General features: G+C 42.2%; 2 protein-coding genes across 4 annotated transcripts in view; both read left to right on the plus strand.

The window, feature by feature from the left end:
- The first annotated feature begins 1,616 nt into the window (after positions 1 to 1,616).
- Positions 1,617 to 4,933, plus strand: LOC134069125 (mucin-2-like). Its single transcript, XM_062524994.1, has 3 exons — positions 1,617 to 2,068; positions 2,743 to 2,858; positions 3,178 to 4,933. Exons 1-3 carry the CDS (start codon positions 1,678 to 1,680, stop codon positions 4,855 to 4,857), a joined length of 2,187 nt encoding a protein of 728 aa, XP_062380978.1. The 5' UTR covers positions 1,617 to 1,677; the 3' UTR covers positions 4,858 to 4,933.
- Positions 4,934 to 9,416: 4,483 nt separating this feature from the next.
- eif4g1a (eukaryotic translation initiation factor 4 gamma, 1a) overlaps positions 9,417 to 21,478 on the plus strand; it is a 32,652-nt gene continuing 20,590 nt past the window's right edge. Inside the window, exons 1-7 of one of the 3 annotated variants that reach the window (XM_062525005.1) lie at positions 9,417 to 9,812; positions 17,143 to 17,213; positions 17,323 to 17,441; positions 17,542 to 17,625; positions 17,952 to 17,990; positions 19,824 to 20,006; positions 20,238 to 20,334. In XM_062525005.1, the coding sequence (XP_062380989.1) occupies positions 17,367 to 17,441; positions 17,542 to 17,625; positions 17,952 to 17,990; positions 19,824 to 20,006; positions 20,238 to 20,334 (478 nt within the window). In that variant the 5' untranslated portion in view covers positions 9,417 to 9,812; positions 17,143 to 17,213; positions 17,323 to 17,366. Of the gene's footprint in view, positions 9,813 to 9,982; positions 10,092 to 17,142; positions 17,214 to 17,322; positions 17,442 to 17,541; positions 17,626 to 17,951; positions 17,991 to 19,823; positions 20,007 to 20,237; positions 20,335 to 21,478 lie in introns of those variants that run through there. The other 2 variants (XM_062525012.1, XM_062525021.1) reach the window with 2 other exon arrangements.

A 21,478-nucleotide genomic window follows, 5' to 3' on the forward strand; every position in this document is an offset into this window, starting at 1 on the left:
TCCTAAAACCACTGGGCCAGCAGCTGTATCTGTTCAGCTGTTAATGAAACTAGTGCAGAGCCCGTAGATGTGGCAAATGGCAATAGACCTCTGAAGTTCGCCTACAAAAAAGCCACCATCTTTGCCCAAATAAGGAGATCCGGTATCTTGAGATTTTTTCTATGGGAAAATAACATGGGGATTTTCAATTATCGCACCTATTAAACTCTTGCGGGGATGATGACATTGGAAATGCAGACGTTTTTCACTACACAGTTTTGTCCACTGCCGTCTAGTGGATACTGATCTTCTGTAGGTGAAGACGGCACACTTTGATCTTTGCTACCCCAGAGCACCATGCAACTTGCCATAGGCAGTTAGCTTCAATTAACTCCCGGATCTCCTTATATGGGCAAAGATGGCAGCTTTAGATCCTTTTTGTAGGCGAACTTCAGAGGTCTATTCTTTGTTCATGTATAACATGAAATTTGGCACTGCACACACTCGTGCCAATAGGATGACACCCACCAAATTTGAGAGCAGTCAGATGAGTGGTTGGAGAGTTATACGTGGAACAGACAGAGTGACACACAGACAGACGTTCCTTGCATTAATAGATAGATAGATAGATAGATAGATAGATTAAAGATAGGCCCAGAGCCCCATTAATGGGTTTCATCAGGTCCCTTTCTACAGGTGTATAAAATCAAGCACCTTGATTTTGAATGCAGACTGTGTGCTTTATTAACCCAATTGAAGGGGAGTCTGGCTATCACCACACTAAAGCCTACCTTACATTGACAGACTTTGCAAAGATTTGGAAAAGATTTTTGAAAGACTACAGTCTCAGACCCTCTCACATCTAAAGACAATTAATAGAGTTTCTAGTCACAGTCTAGTCACAGACCAGTCTCAGATTAGGATTTTGCAAAGACTGTGGTCACTATTTACAAGACTGCTACTAGATTCCTTCAAATTATTTCCATCATGCACGTATACATCAACAGGAACTCATATACGATAGCCTACTCATATCAAGCATTGTTTCGTGTTTCTGCAGCATTGTTTCATGTGTGACATCCCTAACAGATATAGAGCTGTTCTGTCACATTGAATAATTAGACTAATAATTTATAAGAAATGAAATAACAAATAATCATATAGGCTACAGCTGGTGCCTATTTTGCCCCTTCCTGTTTGGTGTTGGAGTGAGGTCACTATTGGTTTTTATGTTCACGTCACTATTTGCATGAGCCACGACTGAAAACACTTCCGATAGTCTAATATCAAACAAGTTTTTGGAAACAATTTTGGAAATTTAACATCGTACAATGTTAGCCAGCCTTTAAGCTCAATCGTTCAAGGCTAAACATTAGCCCGGGGAGTCTGCACTTCGTTTCTACTGCACAATAGGCCTGATCTATGGCATAGTTCAAATGATCTCTATACTTTTGGATAGTCCTTCAACCAATCAGACCAACGATCCAGGTGCGCCCTTTGGATAAGCTAGTTTGTGATTGGACCAAGAAGATGTGGACAGGAAGCAGGAGAGTTCAGCAGAATCGCCAATTAAAACCCAATCAGAGGCGGCCTCTTTCAATTGGTGGTAATTGAGTAAGCCTATTTATAGGTTACTGACTGGGTTGCAAGAACAAGGTTAGCACAGCACATTGGTTGTAGGCTAACACTACCACAGAAATGAGGGTTAAACCAAACAGCGGTGGTTTAGTTTTGTGTCTTGTGTTTCTTTACATTAGCCAAACATGCGGTATAAGCCTCAAAATAGTGCAAAGGGATGAGCTGCATCGTGAGAAAAAGTCTGACAAAATTCGCACTGGGACAATTCGTTTTGGCACAGGGGATATTTCACCGGGTCGAAATCTGGAAAATGGAGAAAACACTGCAGACGATGGCTCCATTAACATTCAAGCCGACGATCCAGGCCTGGTGGGTGGACAAAGCAGCACTGATGCCTCTAAGTCTTCTAAGACAGCCTGGGATCAAATGCAACCAAATTTATTATGCACTAATGACCTCATGAAGTTCTCAGCACAAGGCCCTGGGTGCGCTTCACTCCAATTAGACAGAGGTAAGAAAATTATCGGATAACTTATTTTGCAGTGTTTGTCATTTTTTCAGTGTTTTGTAAATAGTGTCTACGTGGACCCGCTTGGTGTTTGCACCTGGTGAATTGGCACATTATGATGTAAAAGGATTTTTTTTTTTTTTTTTTTTTAAGTATATTTTTTGGAGCTTTTATGCCTTTAATGTGACAGGACAGTGTAGAGTGACAGGAAGCGAGTGGGAGAGAGAATAGGGGTGGGATCCGGAAAGGACCACGGGGCGGGAATCGAACCCGGGTCGCCAGCGTGCGGTGCAGGTGCCCCAGCCAGTCGCGCCACGACTGGGGCCATGTAAAAGGATTTTGTGTTATGTTAACATTATTATTAGATAAAAGCATACTGTATCTTCCGTGTTGGCGTGAACATGTAAGGAGCAAAATGTAACAGAAGATGCAGTTATAAAAAGGCTAATGCTCCTCTGGAAACAAATTGGCTCCTTAACAGCCTTCTGTGCCTACAGCCTATATTCATGAGTTTAATCCGGTCCCTTTCCCCTGTTGTATTGATCAAGCACCATGCAGTCTGCATTCATAATGTAGGTGCTTGATTTTATACACCTGTGGAACGGACCTGATTAAACCCATGAATTAATTTGTTGTCAATAACTTGAGACTAGATGTTATTTTTTTGTAATCAACAGGTGGCATGCCTCTCTCTCTAAGCCAGCTACCACAAGACTGTGGCTACTCTATGAGAAGGACTGCAGTGGGCCTTGTGTTTCTCGCCCCTTTTGACGGTTGTGATGTTGTAAAACAGGTAGGCTATGGTTTTCACATCAGGGATTAACTTTGACACCTTACATGTGAAGTTTCACCTAAGGTAAAAGTTTGGCCTGAAAATAAGGGCCACTTGAGGTGGTTTTGGTATGTTTTTGGGGTAATTTCATGCATGCATTGGAGTGGCCATACTGGTTGTGTGTGTGTATATATATATATATATATATATTGCTCCCAAACAAGTAGTGTTCCTGAAGTTGGGCAGAATGACTGTAATTATTTGGCATTTCAATTCCTGTGGGACATGTTCCAGTTTTGTTGAGCTAGGTGTATGACTGCATTATTTTATCTTACCCCAGGGCACTAGCCACTTGCTGCAGCTCTTGTGGCATGGCAATCCAGTAACCCTCTCCTGCCCTGTATCAAGCTCCGACCAAGTCTCTCCAGTTTTACCCACTACTCCAGCTGCATCCACTACTCCAGCTCCAATTACAGAAGCACCCTCCACAGCTGCCAAGCTTCCTCCACAGGATCAACAGTGGATGCATCCCTTCTTTGGAGGATACTACAACCCTGTAGTGCCTGTGAAGATTCCCCCTCAAACTACTGTTGCACCAACTACAGAAGCACCAACTACAGAAGCACCTTCCACAGCTGCCAAGCTTCCTCCACAGGATCAACAGTGGATGCATCCCTTCTTTGGAGGATACTACAACCCTGTAGTGCCTGTGAAGATTCCCCCTCAAACTACTGTTGCACCAACTACAGAAGCACCAACTACAGAAGCACCTTCCACAGCTGCCAAGCTTCCTCCACAGGATCAACAGTGGATGCATCCCTTCTTTGGAGGATACTACAACCCTGTAGTGCCTGTGAAGATTCCCCCTCAAACTACTGTTGCACCAACTACAGAAGCACCTTCCACAGCTGCCAAGCTTCCTCCACAGGATCAACAGTGGATGCATCCCTTCTTTGGAGGATACTACAACCCTGTAGTGCCTGTGAAGATTCCCCCTCAAACTACTGTTGCACCAACTACTGTTGCACCAACTACAGAAGCACCTTGCACTACAGAAGCACCAACTACAGAAGCTCCAACTACAGAAGCACCTTCCACAGCTGCCAAGCTTCCTCCACAGGATCCACAGTGGATACATCCCTTCTTTGGAGGATACTACAACCCTGTAGTGCCTGTGAAGATTCCCCCTCAAACTACTGTTGCACCAACTACAGAAGCTCAAACTACAAAAGCACCTTCCACAGCTGCCAAGCTTCCTCCACAGGATCAACAGTGGCTGCATCCCTTCTTTGGAGGATACTACAACCCTTTAGTGCCTGTGAAGATTCCCCCTCAAACTACTGTTGCACCAACTACAGAAGCTCCAACTACAGAAGCACCTTCCACAGCTGCCAAGCTTCCTCCTCATGATCCACAGTGGATGCATCCCTTTGGAGGATACTACAACCCTGTAGTGCCTGTGAAGATTCCCCCTCAAACTACTGTTGCACCAACTACAGAAGCTCCAACTACAAAAGCACCTTCCACAGCTGCCAAGCTTCCTCCACAGGATCAACAGTGGATGCATCCCTTCTTTGGAGGATACTACAACCCTTTAGTGCCTGTGAAGATTCCCCCTCAAACTACTGTTGCACCAACTACAGAAGCTCCAACTACAGAAGCACCTTCCACAGCTGCCAAGCTTCCTCCACAGGATCAACAGTGGCTGCATCCCTTCTTTGGAGGATACTACAACCCTTTAGTGCCTGTGAAGATTCCCCCTCAAACTACTGTTGCACCAACTACAGAAGCTCCAACTACAGAAGCACCTTCCACAGCTGCCAAGCTTCCTCCACAGGATCAACAGTGGATGCATCCCTTCTTTGGAGGATACTACAACCCTGTAGTGCCTGTGAAGATTCCCCCTCAAACTACTGTTGCACCAACTACAGAAGCACCTTCCACAGCTGCCAATCTTCCGAGGCATCTCCTCTTTGGACCCTGGATCCTGGACAGACTTCCAGAGTCTGAGTCTACTTGAGTCTTCATTTTCCAACTCGTCAGTCTCTGTTTATTCCCGTCATTTAATGCATATTAAAGTGTGTTTTGGAATTTAAGTTGTATGAGTTAATTTGTTCAAGCTGCTTGTCATGAGGGGTTTTACTGAAGACTTGTCATTTAGCCAAAACCGGAAGTTTAAAATTCATATGCACAAAAATGGATTTTACACAAAGTTGAAGACTTTGTGTAAAAGGGTTGTAGGAGTCTATGCACTCATCCTTCAAATTCTGGCTCAATTTCTCCTCAGAGTAAAAAGACGAGTACCTGTACTGATGACGTATGCAAAGCATAAGCCAGTAAATAAAAGCTTTTTAGCTTTGGTGTGATGCATTTATCATATCAAAGTAGGAATTTTATCAAAACTTTACATTATTTTGACTTGCTTCCCAAAGAAACTTTTGAAACTACTGATTAATGCAAGCCTAATATGAGGTCAGAAAATCATAGCAATAATTATGTGCAGGCAAAAGGCTTTTGTATAGGAGTTTTAGCCTACATTGGTCTGGAAATTGCAGTGTTGTGCTAGTAAAGACTAAGATGCAAAACATGGTTAAAAAGCTGGTGTTGATGTAATTTGGCAGGGTGTTCAACATATTAAGTTTTCATCATTATAAATAGCAGTTGTCCCATCAGTCTAGGATGAGGATAGTTCAGCCCCAAGGAGGCTAATGAAATGTATGTGAAGACATTGTGAATTTTCAGTGCATGTTAAAATGACTCAAAGTAGAGAGCTCTGGGCAGTTGAAGTCACTTGCTGGTAGTGGGGGGGCATGTTTCACAATCCACACAGACAGAAATTCTACACACAGGTGAACAGACACAAACATTTTGACAAGCATTAGGGTGCCCAAGTATCCTTTCTCTCTTGTTGCAGGCTTGCCTAATGGAGGCAGTGCTCAATTATGTAGACACGCGAACTCCCACAACACACACCGATGCACACGTACATTTGATGTTTACGGTTTGGTCTTTAATCAGGTGTAAAGTAGGTCAATGCATGCCAAATAACCCAGAAAGCATTCATATTTTTGGCCTGGGATATCTATGAAAATGTAGTTGGTGTTGCAGTTAATATTTTATGCCTGTGTAAAAGTGTCTCCAATCAGATATCCTCATCACTGGCAGAGTTTTCATTATACACTAGCATTAAAACATGTTGATCATCCTGAGGTGAGATCTCTTAATTTGAAACAAAGTGGAACTTTTCAACAATTTTGTTGAAATCAGGTATTTGGTTAACTTCAAACGTCTGACAGAAGCTCAAGTCACAACAACACAACACTTTGAAAACATCAACTTCATGGGGGTATTCAAAGTATGTGGTTTAGTGACAAACCTGTCTTAAGTGAATTCAGAGTAAGTGGTAAAGCTAATAGAAGAGCCATGTGGCTTTATTCTCCTTACAAAACAATGCCAGACCTTTATGTGTTATAGTGGTAAGTATACCTTGGGATAATTGGTCCACATGCATCTAAATATTAATAAGCTTGGCCTAAGTCCACCTTACTGAATTTTTGTCCCCCAGCCAGACAGCAAAAAAAATCATCAATGAGGGTAATGGGTGCTGTTCGGCAGCCAGCAGCATGGGTTTACTGTGACTTCAGTATCACGGCATATTTTAGAGATCCATCTTTTTTAATGACTGATACAATTGGTGTGGCCCATTCACATGTTCTCACCGGCTCCAACACTCCACTCTTAAATCTATCTAATTAGATAGATAGCTTTAACTTTGGGTTTGATCGCTTAAGGAACAAATCTTGCTTTCAGGCACTTTGGAGTACTTCCTGGTGTAATTGCAAGCTCAACTGTTATGTCTTTCATGCTGCCTTATTCTTCCTCAAACACTTTGGAGTGTTTCTCTAATATCTCCTGTAGAGGACCAGTGCCACCATCATTCACCAAGAACACTTCCTGCTAATTAAGCCTGAGCTTTTCCAGCCAGCTTCGGCCCAACAGGGCTGGACGGTTTCCTTTGATGATGTACAAGGGTGGAGTCACTTGTTGACAATTATAATCCACTGTCACATTGACAACCACTAAAACTGGCTCCTGTATAGGTCCTTAGTCTTCGTGTGGTCAGTAGAAGAGTGTGGTGCTGTAACTTATCTTTGTAGACTGTCTCTGATACCATTGAGACACGTGAACCAGTATCATTTTGCATCCGCACCGTTTGTTTCCCTGTGTGACCCAGTAGCCGTCATCGTCCTTGATTGATAGGGCACAGACAGTATCATTATCAGACTCACCACCGCTTTTTTCGTTCAGGACATGCTCCACCTGATTCACATGTTTCTTTTTATCCTTGGTTTGTCTTCATCTCTGTGTTCAGAGACACACACACAAATCAACATGCACAGACATAAACACGCACACACATGCAGGAATACACACAGGTGCATGCACACACACTGACATCCACAAGCACAGATGCACCCATGCACACACACACACAAATCAACATGCACAGACACACACATAAACATGCAAACACACACATATACACACATACGCATGCACACAAGCACACACACACACGTACGCATGCACACATGCACACACACACACACACACACACACACACACACACACACACACACACACTCTCTCTACTATCAATCATCAATAAAGTGTCCCACTTTAGATCATCGATCAGAGATGCAATTCCATTCTCAAACAACTGGTAGCAGTAATGCACCAAACCTGTATGATGCTGGAAAGCTTGAACCGTCTGTAGTGTGGCAGCCATTGGGTCAGACCTGGTTTTGTCGGTTAAAGTGTAACTGCACCCTAAAATATGTTTTTTGAGCTGTTGAATGATTGAAAATACTCATAAGTGGTGAACTACACTATTACCAGGGGTAATATTGACAAAAATCGCGTTTCCCGAGAAAACTAACATTTCGTATGATTTTGTATTGGAGATATAGCTCTCCGCGCCCTCTACAGGCTGAAACATGCCATGGCATTTTGGTCCAAAATGCTATTGGAATGCTGACGAAGTCCTGCACTTCTCGTCCAACACCATGTCACCGCGTCGTTACAAATAGCCTAAGGAATGAAACGCCCCAACACCTTCAAGGTGACACCTTGGTCGCTTCTAACTTCATCTCTGTTTGGATCCTAATGAATGCATTGGGCTAGCTAAGTGCTATCAAAGTTGTGAGTGCACACATTGAAACGTGAGAGATAGGCCTATGTATCAACTCGTCTTAGTTAAGGGAATAACGTAGTTTAATATGAAAATGATAATATGAGGTGTTCCTTTAAGAATAGGATTTCAAGTGATTTTGCAAAAATGGCCCCCCCAAAAAATATATCATACCTTTAAAACCCTTTCTTGTTCAATATAAGGCGAAACACTGAATTAGCTGATATGAAACTTCCCCAGTCGATTACTTACTTGAATAAGAAAAATAAATGTATTACAATGTTTCTGTAGGCTATTAATGTTTGAATATGCAAATTAGGCATTATGTTATTAAATATGTGCTATTTGCATAAACTTTGAAAATTAAAATCTGAACATTGGACAAATCCAGTTTTTTCAGTTTTCAGTTTTTCATTTTGTTGACATATTAAATTAAAAGTAGCCTATTTTACACAGGGATATCTGATTTGTTTATTCAGTAAATCAGAAAATACTGCTAATAGCCTTTAAAAAAAAAAAAAAAAAAAAAATCTATTTTCGCCATGTTTTTAGGAACAAAATGTCATAGAAATCAGGCTAAGAATAACATATTACCCTTTTGCACCACTGTACCTGCAGGCACCTGTACCTGTTTCTATGTTCTTCTGAGTTGTCAAAAAAACAATTAGGCTAAACATGTTATTGTATGTAACCTATCACTAGCCTACAATTGTCCTTTATTAGAAACAATATTTTTTGATTGGTCTGATAACAATAGGTGGTTGTGAGGAGACCAATGGACCAAAAACTTGCAAGAAAAACACAAAACATGTTTGTAGGCCTATGTGATATTTTATGAACTATTCAGGTTTTTATCAAAACACTATTTTTACTGACTTTTTTTGGCAGGTGACCTTATTTTGATGTCACAAAGGATTGGCGACCCAAATCATTCACAACATCTCTGTTGTAGGCCTGATACCCAGTCGAGAGTGGCATTTTGTATACTATATGCACTAATGTAGGCTACATGTGGAACCCAACACATATTTGGATATCTTGCATGAAAGTCTATGATGAATTAGGCCTGCATAAATATAAAAAAGAGGCATACTGATTTCGAAATATATTGATAAATGCATGGAAATATATTTATTTGACATGTTTGTTGCATGTGGATATGTCATTTTTCTGTAGGCCTATTGCTACTTTGTTTGAAACATTCAATCAAACATCTTAAGATTCGATTAGTTACTTAACTTGGATATCATGGAGTCTTTAATATTCAATTTTGTGATATGTTTTAATGCTATCTTTTTCTTGATACTTTGTTCACTATCACATGACTGACGTTAAAGGTCACAAACGTGAATAACCCGGAAGTATCTTTCCATCTCCATACACTCAAGGAGAGGAAGGCATTGCACCATGGCTCTGTCGAACACCGTGCAGTAACAGGCTAGCGTGGAGATTTTACCGGCAATCCGTCACCATCCGCGCCTTAAACATGGACCTCCAGTCGAGAGGCATATCCTGGATGCAAATAAGTTGTCAGTAGTAATTTGAGAATACTGTATTTGTCCATTTTTTACCGTGACAATTTTTTTGCCTTTGCACGCTACGAGGGATTTAAACATTAAGTGTCAGTGAGCTAGCAGGCTAACAGTCCTTATCCCTTGAGCACCACTTTCCCTTTGGACCCAAGACGTGCTTTGACACTGCTTCAAAACTAACCGCAATTCCCATAAAACTGAAGTCGAACTCCATATTTGATTGTTTAAATCAATACGTCTTACTAATTTCAGGTAAGTGGTCCCGTTGTCCCTGTTAAGTTTACGTTGATGAACTACGTGAAAGGCACAGGCCTCGTAGCTAACGTTACGTCTCGTGAGAGTTGATGGGTTAGCCGGGTGAGGGTCTGTGTAGCTAGCTGTTGTTAGCCAACATTGTAGGTAACATACCACATCAAGTGTTCATTTGGCTAACTTTAGCGAGCTCACGTTGATTAGAAGTAGCTACAGATCTACGTGCAGCTTGTAAGTAATGTCATGCCCTTACAATGTGGCTCTGTGTTCGTTAAGAAAGTAAGTTGTAAATGTTTTATCCTCAATTCCTATTAGTTTCATGGTTATATCAAGCCTGATTTGCTTTCGTAAATGTTGGTTGTAACGTCTGCCTACCAAGTTAGCTGTTCAGTGGCAAAAAAAACTAGGATGTAACATTATTAGGAGTTTGTCTATTGGGCGATATCCCCAAAACATTCACCGCCTTGAAAGACTTGCCTGCCAAACTAGCCAGTTGGCAGCCAACGTTAGCTGGTAATATTGGCGTTAGCTTATGTCCATGGCCCACAAGTTGGTTAGAAATGATGGAACCTAATGTGAGCCTGTTAGTTGTTTTGTGGTACTTCATTCTGCGATCACCAATGTATTCGTTTGATCAGGCAGAATTGTTTTTATACGGCCTTAAATAGTGTTAACGTTGGTTTAATCTGGGCCACTTCAGCGCAACGTTATTTGTCACTTGGAAAATGTGTTAGCACAGCCCATGAATAGTTAGCTAGCGACAGGCAGTAAAACTAGCAACTGTTTGGCATGAATTTGGTTCAAGTACTAGCTGGATTATGAACAGTGTCCACTATTACATTTAGTTTAACCTATAGATTACGATAGTAATAAGGATACTTAGGTAAACGGTCAACTTTGTAAACACACCAGTGTAACGTCAAGTCATTGAGGATATGTGCCACATCGGTATGTGTCAACTGGCATGCTTTCCAAGCTAACTATCCAACGTTAACCGTGTGAGATTTTGGGCCTGAGTATTAACCTAATGCCTAATGAGCTTTCACTGAGCTCAAATGCTAACGTTGGCGTTAAACGGCATAGTACTGTGACCGGCTAGATTTCAGATGGCTAGTCGCTGGACTTGGTGCTCTGAAATGCAATCGTTGAATGCTGTAACTTTTTTTTTACTGATTAACGTTTTAAGCGAGATGATTCAGCCAGGTGAAAGAATCAATGAAAGTGTTGTTGGCTAACGCAAGCTAACTAGCGACTAACTTCATCGGTGTAATTCATGAAGCCACAAATATATATGGATAAAGTGTATCATTGGCGTAGTTATAAAGATTAGCTTTGGCACCGATTTTACTTCTTTTTGGGGGAGTCCAGTTGAACCTGAACTGAGCCCAGGCCTAGCACGGTTAGCTAATGGGGAGCTAGCCAACATTAGCGGGCCATGGTTAATTTATCTCTAGCTTGTAACGTTAAAATGAACATATCAGACTGACTATGGATTGTACTAGATCGACTGTTTCACCCCAACTTTCGAATTGATGCAAAATGTGTATTTGTTTTGGGATTCAGAATTCCCTTTTTGCCAACCGGCTCTGATGACATTTGGCACGTTGTGTAAGCTACCATATGCCACAAGAGCTAAAGCTAATGCAGTGATCAAGTTTTCATGAGCCGGCCGTTATGGCTGCTGTGACACGTCCCTATTTCCTCAGATTTCCATTTGCGTTGCCTGTTTTGGGTTGTTCGGCCAGAGCTTCCACCTTGCACTTTTATTTTTTCACAGCAGATGAGTGAATTACTTATACATGTCGTACATTATTGAGACAGATGGTTAATATACTGATGCTATATCGAAATGATTTTGGCGCATGTTTGGGGCAGATTTTGTTTGACAGGACCATTGCCCCACCAGTCTCGCTCCACAGTAGCTCATTCTGTCACTGACCAAATTTGTATGAGAATGTCGTAGTGATATGATTTTATTAGGACAGAGCTACAAAGGCATCCTTATTTTCCCTCACGCCTATCCGTTTTTGGTCTCGCAAGACTAATTAGGTCCATCATGGGAGAACAAAAATGCACTTGGAATCTAGTTAGTAACGTTAGCCATGTTGAGTTTGGCTTCGCTTTTAACCTTTATTTACATTTCTTGCTAAACTGACCGAAGTCCCATTTTAGATGTACAGTTTTCTTCAAAGTTGCTGTCATAAACAACATTTTATTGTTGTTAAATGAGGTTTATTTTAACAGGAACTAATTACTGTTACATATTCTAAAATAAAATCATTTACAAAGTTACTTCTCAAAGTCTTTGGTTCAGTATTGTAATACAATAATTTGTGTTCGCTTGAGCTGTCTGAGTTTATTATGCCATTTATCTTTTGTGCAGTCAGAAAGAGGAGACACTTATTTTTATTTGGCTTTGCAAAAAATGCCCCTTTTAGAAGAAAGATTTGCCACGAGAGGCTTGCGGAGTTCCTTCACTGTATTGTCTTGCACTGTAAAGAATTTTTAAGAGTCACTTTTGTCTTAATGTAGCAAGCTCTACAGTGCTGTTCATTATCAAGTTGCCTTTCATTGAATATACTGTGAGCAGGGTGACCTATTGCCTATTAGGCCTATTGTGTGGTTAAAACCTGTTAAGTTATGGCAATGAGACTATTGTGTTGTGGCTGGCACTAAGTGAAAGAAATTGACAAGGTGTAATAAGAACCAGTTCAATTTTGCAGTAGAGCCATGCCACTGTTTAGCTCTACACAGTTAACCTAGATTTATGTAAACTGATTTTGAGAGATTCTGCGATTGGCCTCGGAGGAGGTTTGGATTCTCTGTCTGTGGTCACGCACATTGGGGTATGTAAACTTTTTTTGTGTACCACCCACGGTGAGCAGCAAAGGTTCTTATTGATTTAATTGATCAACTTGGCACTTACTATGGGGAGTAGTTTGGCTGTTGACTAAGTTTGTCAAAGCTAACCACAACCGGAATCGACCACGATTTTGTTATTTTGAGAAGACCGCACTGACAGACACAAGACACACACCTCTAACCTTTGATTGCCATGCCATGGGACAAACGGGGAATATGCTTAAGAAATGACCTCAGGCTTGGGTTGTTTTGGCCACTGGACCCTTATGTGATGTGTGAATCTGAAGATGCCATCGACATGATGTTTGCTTTCTCACACAACTGCATGACCCGAGTATGATGCTTGAAATGAAATTTAATTTTAATTTGGTTAAGGTGAAACATTTACTGTTGGTTTCTCAGATCTATGAGACTGCAGACCTTCGCCCAACCCAATGCTCATTACTGAGCATTACTACACTACAAAAGATATAGCCTAAAGCCCTGAACCCTTTCCTTAGCCCCTTACTTCTCAATATTATTTTATTTACTTATGTATGCATGTTCTTTTCTTGAGAGTGGTATATCTAGAGTGGAGCAGTGCATTGATTACTTAAAGTCCGGAGTAAGTTATGTCTGGTGCATTCATATTAATATGCTTAGCTTAATTAACAATAAATCATAAGAACATTAGACCATCAAAAAATAGCAATCATGTGGATGTGATCCTGATTTGAATGACAGAGCAGGACACATTCCCAAAAGCAGTGTAAGCCTAAATAGTTTGTGGAAAATGAAAATACTTGAAGATTATCGAGTGGTCCATAGTAGTGGTAGATGGCTAGAATATCTTAACAGGAACGTCTCACTGAGGTCACCAGCAGGACATACGGGGAGATTACTATTAAGAATATAATTATCAAACCCACATTACCATTCTTTAACGGGTTATTTACTTATTATTCATCAGATTTTAGCTGGAAAAAAATATTGTCATGCTTATAATAATGGGATTAAAACAGACATCAGTCATGCAATTAATTTTTGAAACAAAGCCCTGACTGAATAGTTTCTGAGTATTTTTGTGTGTATCTTATTACGCCTATACGGTAAGAGCAATCAGTGTAAGGAATGAGTGGCTTAGCCATGTTACACATTTCCTTATTATCTTACTTGATGCTTGGAGATAGAATTATTTTATTGTCATTTATTCAAAACGGCAGCTGTGATGTGATGTTCCCTGTTATCACCAAATTAGAGGATATTTCAGAGCTGTAAACATGGACCGTTCCCATCAAGAACATCTTAAGAGCAATGCATGTGCATTCACGCTACAAGTATGTTTTGTGAAACACACAGGAAAAACAAATGAACGTTTGGCAGATCATAGAGATCCCGTAAGTACATACATACATTGTGAGAAACTGGCCCCGGACCATTATTATGTACAATCTCAGATGTAAAACGTGGTCCGGCAACTAGCAACTATTTTGATTATCTGTTAATATGACTATTATTTTCTCGATAAATTAAGTCAATCAATAGAAATGCCCTAAGAATGTGTCCTCAAATGCCTTGTTTAGTCCACAAGCCATGTATATTTAGTTAAGTCCAAGATGAGCAAGTGAAACAGTATGCTAATTTAAATTTAAGAAGGTAGACTTTTGTGGTTTCTTTTTCTTTTTTTAACAATAGAGAAACCGATCAATGAGGCAAAGTAGTTGGCTATTCATTTAATAGTTGACAACTAATCAATTCATTGTTGTTGACGTAGTCAAAAGTACAATTTTCATAGTTGATTGATCTGTCAATTACTTAGTATATTGTCTATATTTTTTCCTTTTACATGTTTAAGGCGAGCACCAGAAACTTAAGCCGAGCTGATTAATCAAGTGGCAAAACCGTTAATTTACTTGACAACTAATCGATTAATTGTTGTCTTGTCAAAAGTCTGTGTTGGCCATAAATGTCAGATTCACATAATACTCATTATACATTAACATAATACTCATTACATAGTCATCATATTAGGGTTTTATTGAGAACAGCACCCTCTGAAATTCTGAACCTATGGCTTGACCACTACAACATCTCAGCCCTCAGTATTCTTTTGATTCCAAATAAACGTTGAAATGTGATCTTGAGCATCAGGTGTAGAATTATGTGTTATTCCATTCACTCCGATGTAGCATGGTCTGGTATGACTAATATCTGAAGAAGTTAACATGTCGGCTGCCACGTGGACAGCTTTTCCTTTAAGAACTCTAGCACTGCAGACCATCTTGAGCAGGCTTTTCTTTAATTAACAACTATATTTTGGTATTGTTTTTGATGGATACAGTAGTCTTACTGTTGGGCTACACTGGGAACGCAACTGCATTCCGTTTTTGGAGCGTATTTTGCAACTCTTAGCTTCTACTATAACCAATGTAGCTGGGTTTGAAAATGTATTGTGGTATCCCTCCATAATAAGAGAAAATTGAAGGCCTGTGACATTTAGTGGATGTCTCGTTGTCATTCGCTTGTTGTCGTCTAGACCAACCTGGGGGTGGCACTTCAAATACTCACGGCTAATCTCTCATGGCTACGTAGCCCAGGTGTGTGGCTGGGGGTGGTGCCCCCTTGCTAAAAGGGCTGAGTGATTCATTGGTTTTGCAATAATATTGCGATATGATCAAATGTGATTTTCTAACCTTAGAGACTGTTGATTGCATTCAGATCGCACATTGCCTGCTCTGAGTGCAATATGCGACCTCAGCAAAGCACTTGCCAGTGCCCCTATAGTTGCCTTCTTCAAAGTGCAGTAGAGAGAGCTACTTCAGTTAAAAAAAAATCTCTCTTTCCTTTTGCTGGATTATTGCCATGTCCCTGGTTCTTAGTTCCCTCAGTTCTCTTTGTCCACTGTGCTGCAACTCTCGCTGATAACCTTGTTAATTTCTTCAGCTTACTATTAAATTGTCACGACTGTAGTGCTGTGCGATATGGACAAAAAGTTATTTCCCGATATAGGCAATTCTATACCACGATAACGATATATATCCCGATATAGAATTTCTACTTAAAATTATATATTTACATCCACACATGAATGCAATTTTTCTTATTTCTAAACATTTTTCTTTAACAGTTGTGGTTGTGTACAGTAGGTGTAATTAAGTGCCTGTCACTTTAAGAAATACGTGAGAGAAAATAATGATGTTAAACCCAATAGTATGCCTAAATGATCTAAATGCCATAGCCTAGATTGGTTAGCAACACACATTTGAGAGATGCAAGTGAGCAAATCAACTTGATATTACTCTATACTTGTGTGTTACAATAGCATTACTTAAACTAGCAGCAATGTCTCACTGTTAATAGCACTGCTGCGCATACCAGTGTGTGTGAGGGGGGGAAAGACGCACAGCCACAGGCTAGCTTTTATTTTCTGTTATTTACTCTATAGCCCGAATGCCCATACCTGACAACGCCACTGTGTGAATCCTATCTGCATGTTCATCGCTTTGTTCAGATCTGAGCTAATCTGCATAATGTCAGTAGAAAATACTTGGGAGACGATTAGTGTAAGAACTGCATAAGTTTGGAGTTCCAAATGTCGGGATATGTTCAGACATACAACCCAATGTCATATGCGTAGAACTTGCAGTTGTGTCTGAAAGCGACGTGCCATTTAATGTGCCATCATCCACCCCGTGAGTTGACGGAATCTCTCTGGCTTCAGCTCTGTTTGTGGCAGCACTCCTCGCTGGCGCTGCAGCTCTCTGGAGCAAGTCTCCGGCCTGCGTGGCGGAGGAGCCCGAGCGGTGGCTCCCTAGGGGGTGTTTACAACCTGCCATCTGTCGGCATCAACAACAAAAAAAAGACCCAGGGCCGGGGGAGTGGGAGACCCTCTCCTTTTTGTGACCCAGATCATGTCTGACCTGTCTGACCCTGCAAGAAGAGTCACCCCCCCCCCACACACACACACACACACACACACACCCCACCCAGCTTTCTGTGGGAAGTCATCCATCCACTCCTCCCCCACATTCCTCACTTGCAGATCCCCAGGGCAAGGCGCTCTTGAGGAGTGCTTGCGTGCCCTGTCATCCCTGTCCCCTACCCCAGCCTTCCAGCTGGTCTCCCTGGGGACTCCCTGTACTTAAAGCATCAGATACACCCAGAGTGTGATGTGTGCACTTGTGAAATATAAGGGTGTGATGTCTGGCCCGTGGGCGGGTCTCTGCTTGTTATCAGTGTCCTAACAGTAACCTCCCTTCCACCACTATCCACCCCTACTGTAGAACAGCTTCATACACAGGACTGGGACTGTGCTTACACCTTGGGCTAAAGTGGCCTGATGTGCTCAGCTCTTGGTGGAGAATGTATGTAGAGGGCTGTACTAGAGGGTTTTGGTTGTCAAGATACATACAGGTCTAGACAACTGTGAGGATATTGATACTTTATTTGGCCAAATGCCTAAACTTTGTTCTCTCTTTGTTTCTCTCAGGCTGACCTTCGTGGAGAAGATAAATACCTGGGCTTCCTTTCGAAGTTCAGTTGAACCCTAACATTTTCAAGGTACATTACCTACAGTGTGTGAGTGGTGTGTTACTTGAAGTGTGTGTGTTTTTTTTATTATTATTATTACTATTACTTCACCTCATTGCTGTTCTGCTCTTAATGTCAGTTTGGCAGGCAGGTTCGAGACCCCCTCATGCAGAACCACGTGAAATGAATAAACCGCCACAGCCTATAACAGGACCCCCCTCTGTCCCCCACCCTGCCCCTTCCCCTGGACTGACACAGGTAAGAGCCAATCAGGATCCACTCTGTGCTTTCAGAAAGACCTGTGAGTTTCCCACTCATCTCTGATCATGGCTGTATGCCTCCACCTTTCTCCCTGTAGGCTGCCTTTTCCCCTGGCCAGCCCCCATCTGTTGTCTTTGCTACACCACCTCCACAAATGAACACTGCACCGCAACCCCGACAGGTATGCCCCCCACCGCTCTGCCTAATACAAATCCCCCACACCCTCTCCCTCACACACGCACACGCACACGCACACACCCATGCACCAACTCCGGTACACATGCTGCTAGATAGTAGCTCTTTCAGTTGGAGCTCTGTACTGCTTTATGGCTTTAGCTGCTACCTCTGCTTTTTAACTCTTGTCTGTAACTCGTGTGTTTGTGATGACTACTCTGCATGTCTGCCAGGCTGTGTGTGTGTGTGTGTGTGTGTGTCTGTGTGTGTGTGTGTGTGTGTGTGCGCGCGCTGTATGACCTACGCCCTCTTTGCTCTCTTTTGCTCTCCTAGTTTGCTCCCGGGCCAGGGCCACGCGCTTTACACCAACAGGTACTAACACCCCTGTCTTGGCCTCCGGGACTCTCAAAGGTTGGGCCTTTTAGATTGACTCTCAGACAGTAGCTGGCTCTAGACTCTGGACTCGGTCCTGACCTAGAACGGTTCCGTGCTAGGTTGAGACCGAGTCTGGGCCCCTGAGTCAGGTGCTCTCTGGGTTCCTTTAAGGATTTTACTACACACACCACTAACCTAATCTAGATTAAAGTGACCTATAATCTTGAAAATATCTTAGTCTCCCTTGTGGCACTATCTCCATAGACTCCATTTGTGTCTGGCTTTTCTCATTGTGGTCACTGTTTCACAAGGGTGCTTGCATTATGCATAATAACTATGTGTGTTTGGTGTGTGTGGTATGGTGTGTGTTCGCTTGCTGCTCAGCCTAACCGGTTATTACTACCTTTTACTTCTCTCCACTTCTCTCTTCCTGCCTCTCTCTCTCTCTCTCTCTCTTACACTCCTCCTCCCCTTTGTGTGTTGCTCCTCTTGACACTGCTGGTGTGTTGTTGCGGCTGCAGGGTGGATTCAGGTCCTTGCAGGTAACTTGCTTCTTTCCTTCTCTTCACATCATCCTCCTCCTCCTCCTCCTCCTAGAGCTCCACACCTGAGACGCTTTAGTATGTGTTGCATGCATGTACAGGCACACTAGAGTCCACCAAGCTCCCAGCCCCTATAGTAGACTCTCCAGATCACATTTGGCTTAGTTTAAAACGGTGACATGCCATTCTGATTTACGTCAAAGATGCACACATACATGGATATATTTTGTTAATGGAATATTTCAGCATTTTACACTTTAAGCCCGTTTTCTGTATTGCCTAGCATGAAAATGAGTGTTTGACACCGAAATCTCGACGAATGGAGCTCTGTATGGCTTTAACGTTGCTCGCTTTGTGCATGGACTATTCTGTCCTTAAAAGACCCCTAAACGTTCGTTTTTAAAAATGTGCAGCTCACCGAGTGGTTACTGGTCTTCAACGATCTTCTATAGCAAGTTTCGCAGTGAAATTCAAATTCAGTTGTGTTATATAAGGCACACACGGTTGTGAGGTATCTGAAAAAGTACTTCCGGGATTTCGAAAATCATGATAAAAGATGACAGAAGCTGTATTTTGCTGCTAAACTTGCCATAGAAGATCGTAGAAGACCAGTAACCACTCGGTGACCTGCACATTTTTAAAAACGAACGTTTGAGGGTGTTTTAAGGACAGAATAGTCGATGCTCAAAGCGAGCAATGTTAAAGCCATACAGAGCTCCATTCTACAGCTGCCAAATTCCACAAACGGGCTCAATCGTCGAGATTTCGGTGTCAAACACTCGTTTTCATGCTAGGCAATACAGAAAATGGGCACAAAGTGTAAAATACCAAAATATTCCTTTTAGTAGATTTTGGTTGTTTAAGAGGGAATGCCTTCATGTAAAGACTTCTTGGCTGCAAATTCTGTCGAGGGCTCGGTTATTGTGTTCTGGATCCCATCCTCTGTGATGTCTTGCTAAGTTGCTTCGTTAGGTTGAGCATCTGAGTACTTTTACCAGGACCGTTTCATTGTTGTCTGTGGAACTGAAAGGTAGCAATATCGGTAGGAATAAAAATAATTCATTTAGAATAATTAAAAAATAACTTGACATCCTTGTAAAATCAGGTGTGCCGTTTACTCGTGGGCTGTTAGTCCTCAGTCTCAGTCCAGTGTTGGTAGCCGTAGATTAACAGACAAGTGACGAGAATGAATGTGTCGGTGAATTGCATGAAGTATGGCAGTATGTAGCCATTACACTCATTAGGGGTATGAGATGGTTTCTTAGAATATGGTCCTCTGTTTCTGTAGCCCTACTACCAGAACCGGGCCAGTCTGCCCAGCAATGCCCCCCGGGTCCAGCCCAGCAATACCCCGCGGCCCGTGGCGCCCCCCCACGTGTACCAGGCCAGCTCCCAGGTCATGATGATCCCCCAGCAGCCCCTGCAGTTCCCCAACTCTCAGGGCCCAGCCTACTTCATCCCCTCTGGACAGGTACAGCACGGCGCCACCCCTTCTCTGCCTACTGCCTCTAATCACCTGCTTACAGAAATGAAGGCCTGTAGTGGAATTAAGGGAACTAGGTTCTGTTTTGTCAGTAATATACACGTGTGACACTCGTATTCACTGCAGTATCTACTGTATAGTTCCTCTTGAAAGGAATATTTGTCATTGTGTTGTTTTTGTTTTTTTTCCTTTCTCTCCCTTCCTTCTCTCCCTCTGCAGTACCGCCCACCGTACATGCCTCAGGCTCAACAGTACCCAGTGCCCACTGGAACGGCTGGCTTTTACTCTGGGACCAGTCCAGAATACGGTTCATACGGTAAGAGCCTCCAACACTAGGACTTGTTCGCTAGCTTGTAGTCGAAGCCACATGGAGCAATTTTCCCCAAGACCGCAAACCCCTGACCCAAACACTTAGTTATATTGACTTGTAATATCGAGGGTCCAAATTCTCTCACCTCTTCAGATTGGCCTCTCAGACTCTTTTGGGCCCTCAGAACTCCTGAAATGGCCTCGAGAAGTCCGTTTTTTTTCCTTAGAAAATTACGCCTGCCTTCACTAACCGGCAGCGTCAATGTACTGTTGGTGTTTTTGTTTCCTGCTGTCGGTGCTGCTGCGATTTCTCTACTCTAATATCCCTTTTCTTCCAGTCTCCTCTCTTCCATCTTTCTTTCTTTCTTTCTTTCTTTTTCTATCTTTCTCTATCTCTAGTGATGTGCGAAAGTGCTAGGCACCCATTTTATTTGTTTTAGGAATGCTGTGATGACCATATGCTTTCATTGTCTTGACTAGAATTCAAGCAGAAGAAGGCTAAAATATAAAAACAAGAGTGTGCATTTCTGGTTCAGGCTCTAGTCTTTTGCATCTATTTGACTGGTTGTTTTTGCAGTGCTATAATGACCAATCTCTCAAGGGGGAGGCTGAAACCGCTGGTTCCTGGTTCTCGCTTTGAGTGTGAAGGAGATGACACAGATCAAAGATCTCATTGAAAAGATACAGCTGGAATAGTTCATTGCTCATCTAAACTGGAAAACGTGTGGCCAAAGAATTCTATTCAGATTCTTGAGGCAAGCTGACACGGTATTCCCTCCTGGGAATACAATGAAGAGGGTCACCAGAGACGTATAAATTATGTCAGCTAGCTCCTCCACCTCCACTCCTCCTCCACTGCGCCATGTCAAAATGCGCTTGACAGTTTTAGGATGAGCCACGGTCAAGTCGGCAGCTGATCTTGAGGATCTACCAGCAGCTTCTTGCAGGCCAGGCATGTCCCATCAGTGGCCTGGGTGGGCAACGACGGCTCTGTTAAGAGCTTCCCCCTTGGGTGCCTGATCGTTATACTGTAAAAATAACATCTAATGGCAGCTTGAAGCTGAAATTGGACTGGTATCAGAACAAAATCTGTTTAAAATGGCGAAAACTGCATTTAAATACTGTTTACATATTTCCTGTGTTCTCTGGTC

The sequence above is a fragment of the Sardina pilchardus genome, chromosome 2, assembly GCF_963854185.1.
Source record: "Sardina pilchardus chromosome 2, fSarPil1.1, whole genome shotgun sequence".
NCBI classification, from domain to species: domain Eukaryota; kingdom Metazoa; phylum Chordata; class Actinopteri; order Clupeiformes; family Clupeidae; genus Sardina; species Sardina pilchardus.

What these genes read in the sequence shown, in the direction of transcription:
- LOC134069125 (XM_062524994.1), top strand. Translation starts at nt 1,678, where the DNA reads ATGAGGGTTAAACCAAACAGCGGTGGTTTAGTTTTGTGTCTTGTGTTT. An exon ending in TTCACTCCAATTAGACAGAG is followed by an intron (nt 2,069 to 2,742) that starts GTAAGAAAATTA and finishes TGTAATCAACAG; the next exon opens with GTGGCATGCCTCTCTCTCTA. An exon ending in GTTGTGATGTTGTAAAACAG is followed by an intron (nt 2,859 to 3,177) that starts GTAGGCTATGGT and finishes ATCTTACCCCAG; the next exon opens with GGCACTAGCCACTTGCTGCA.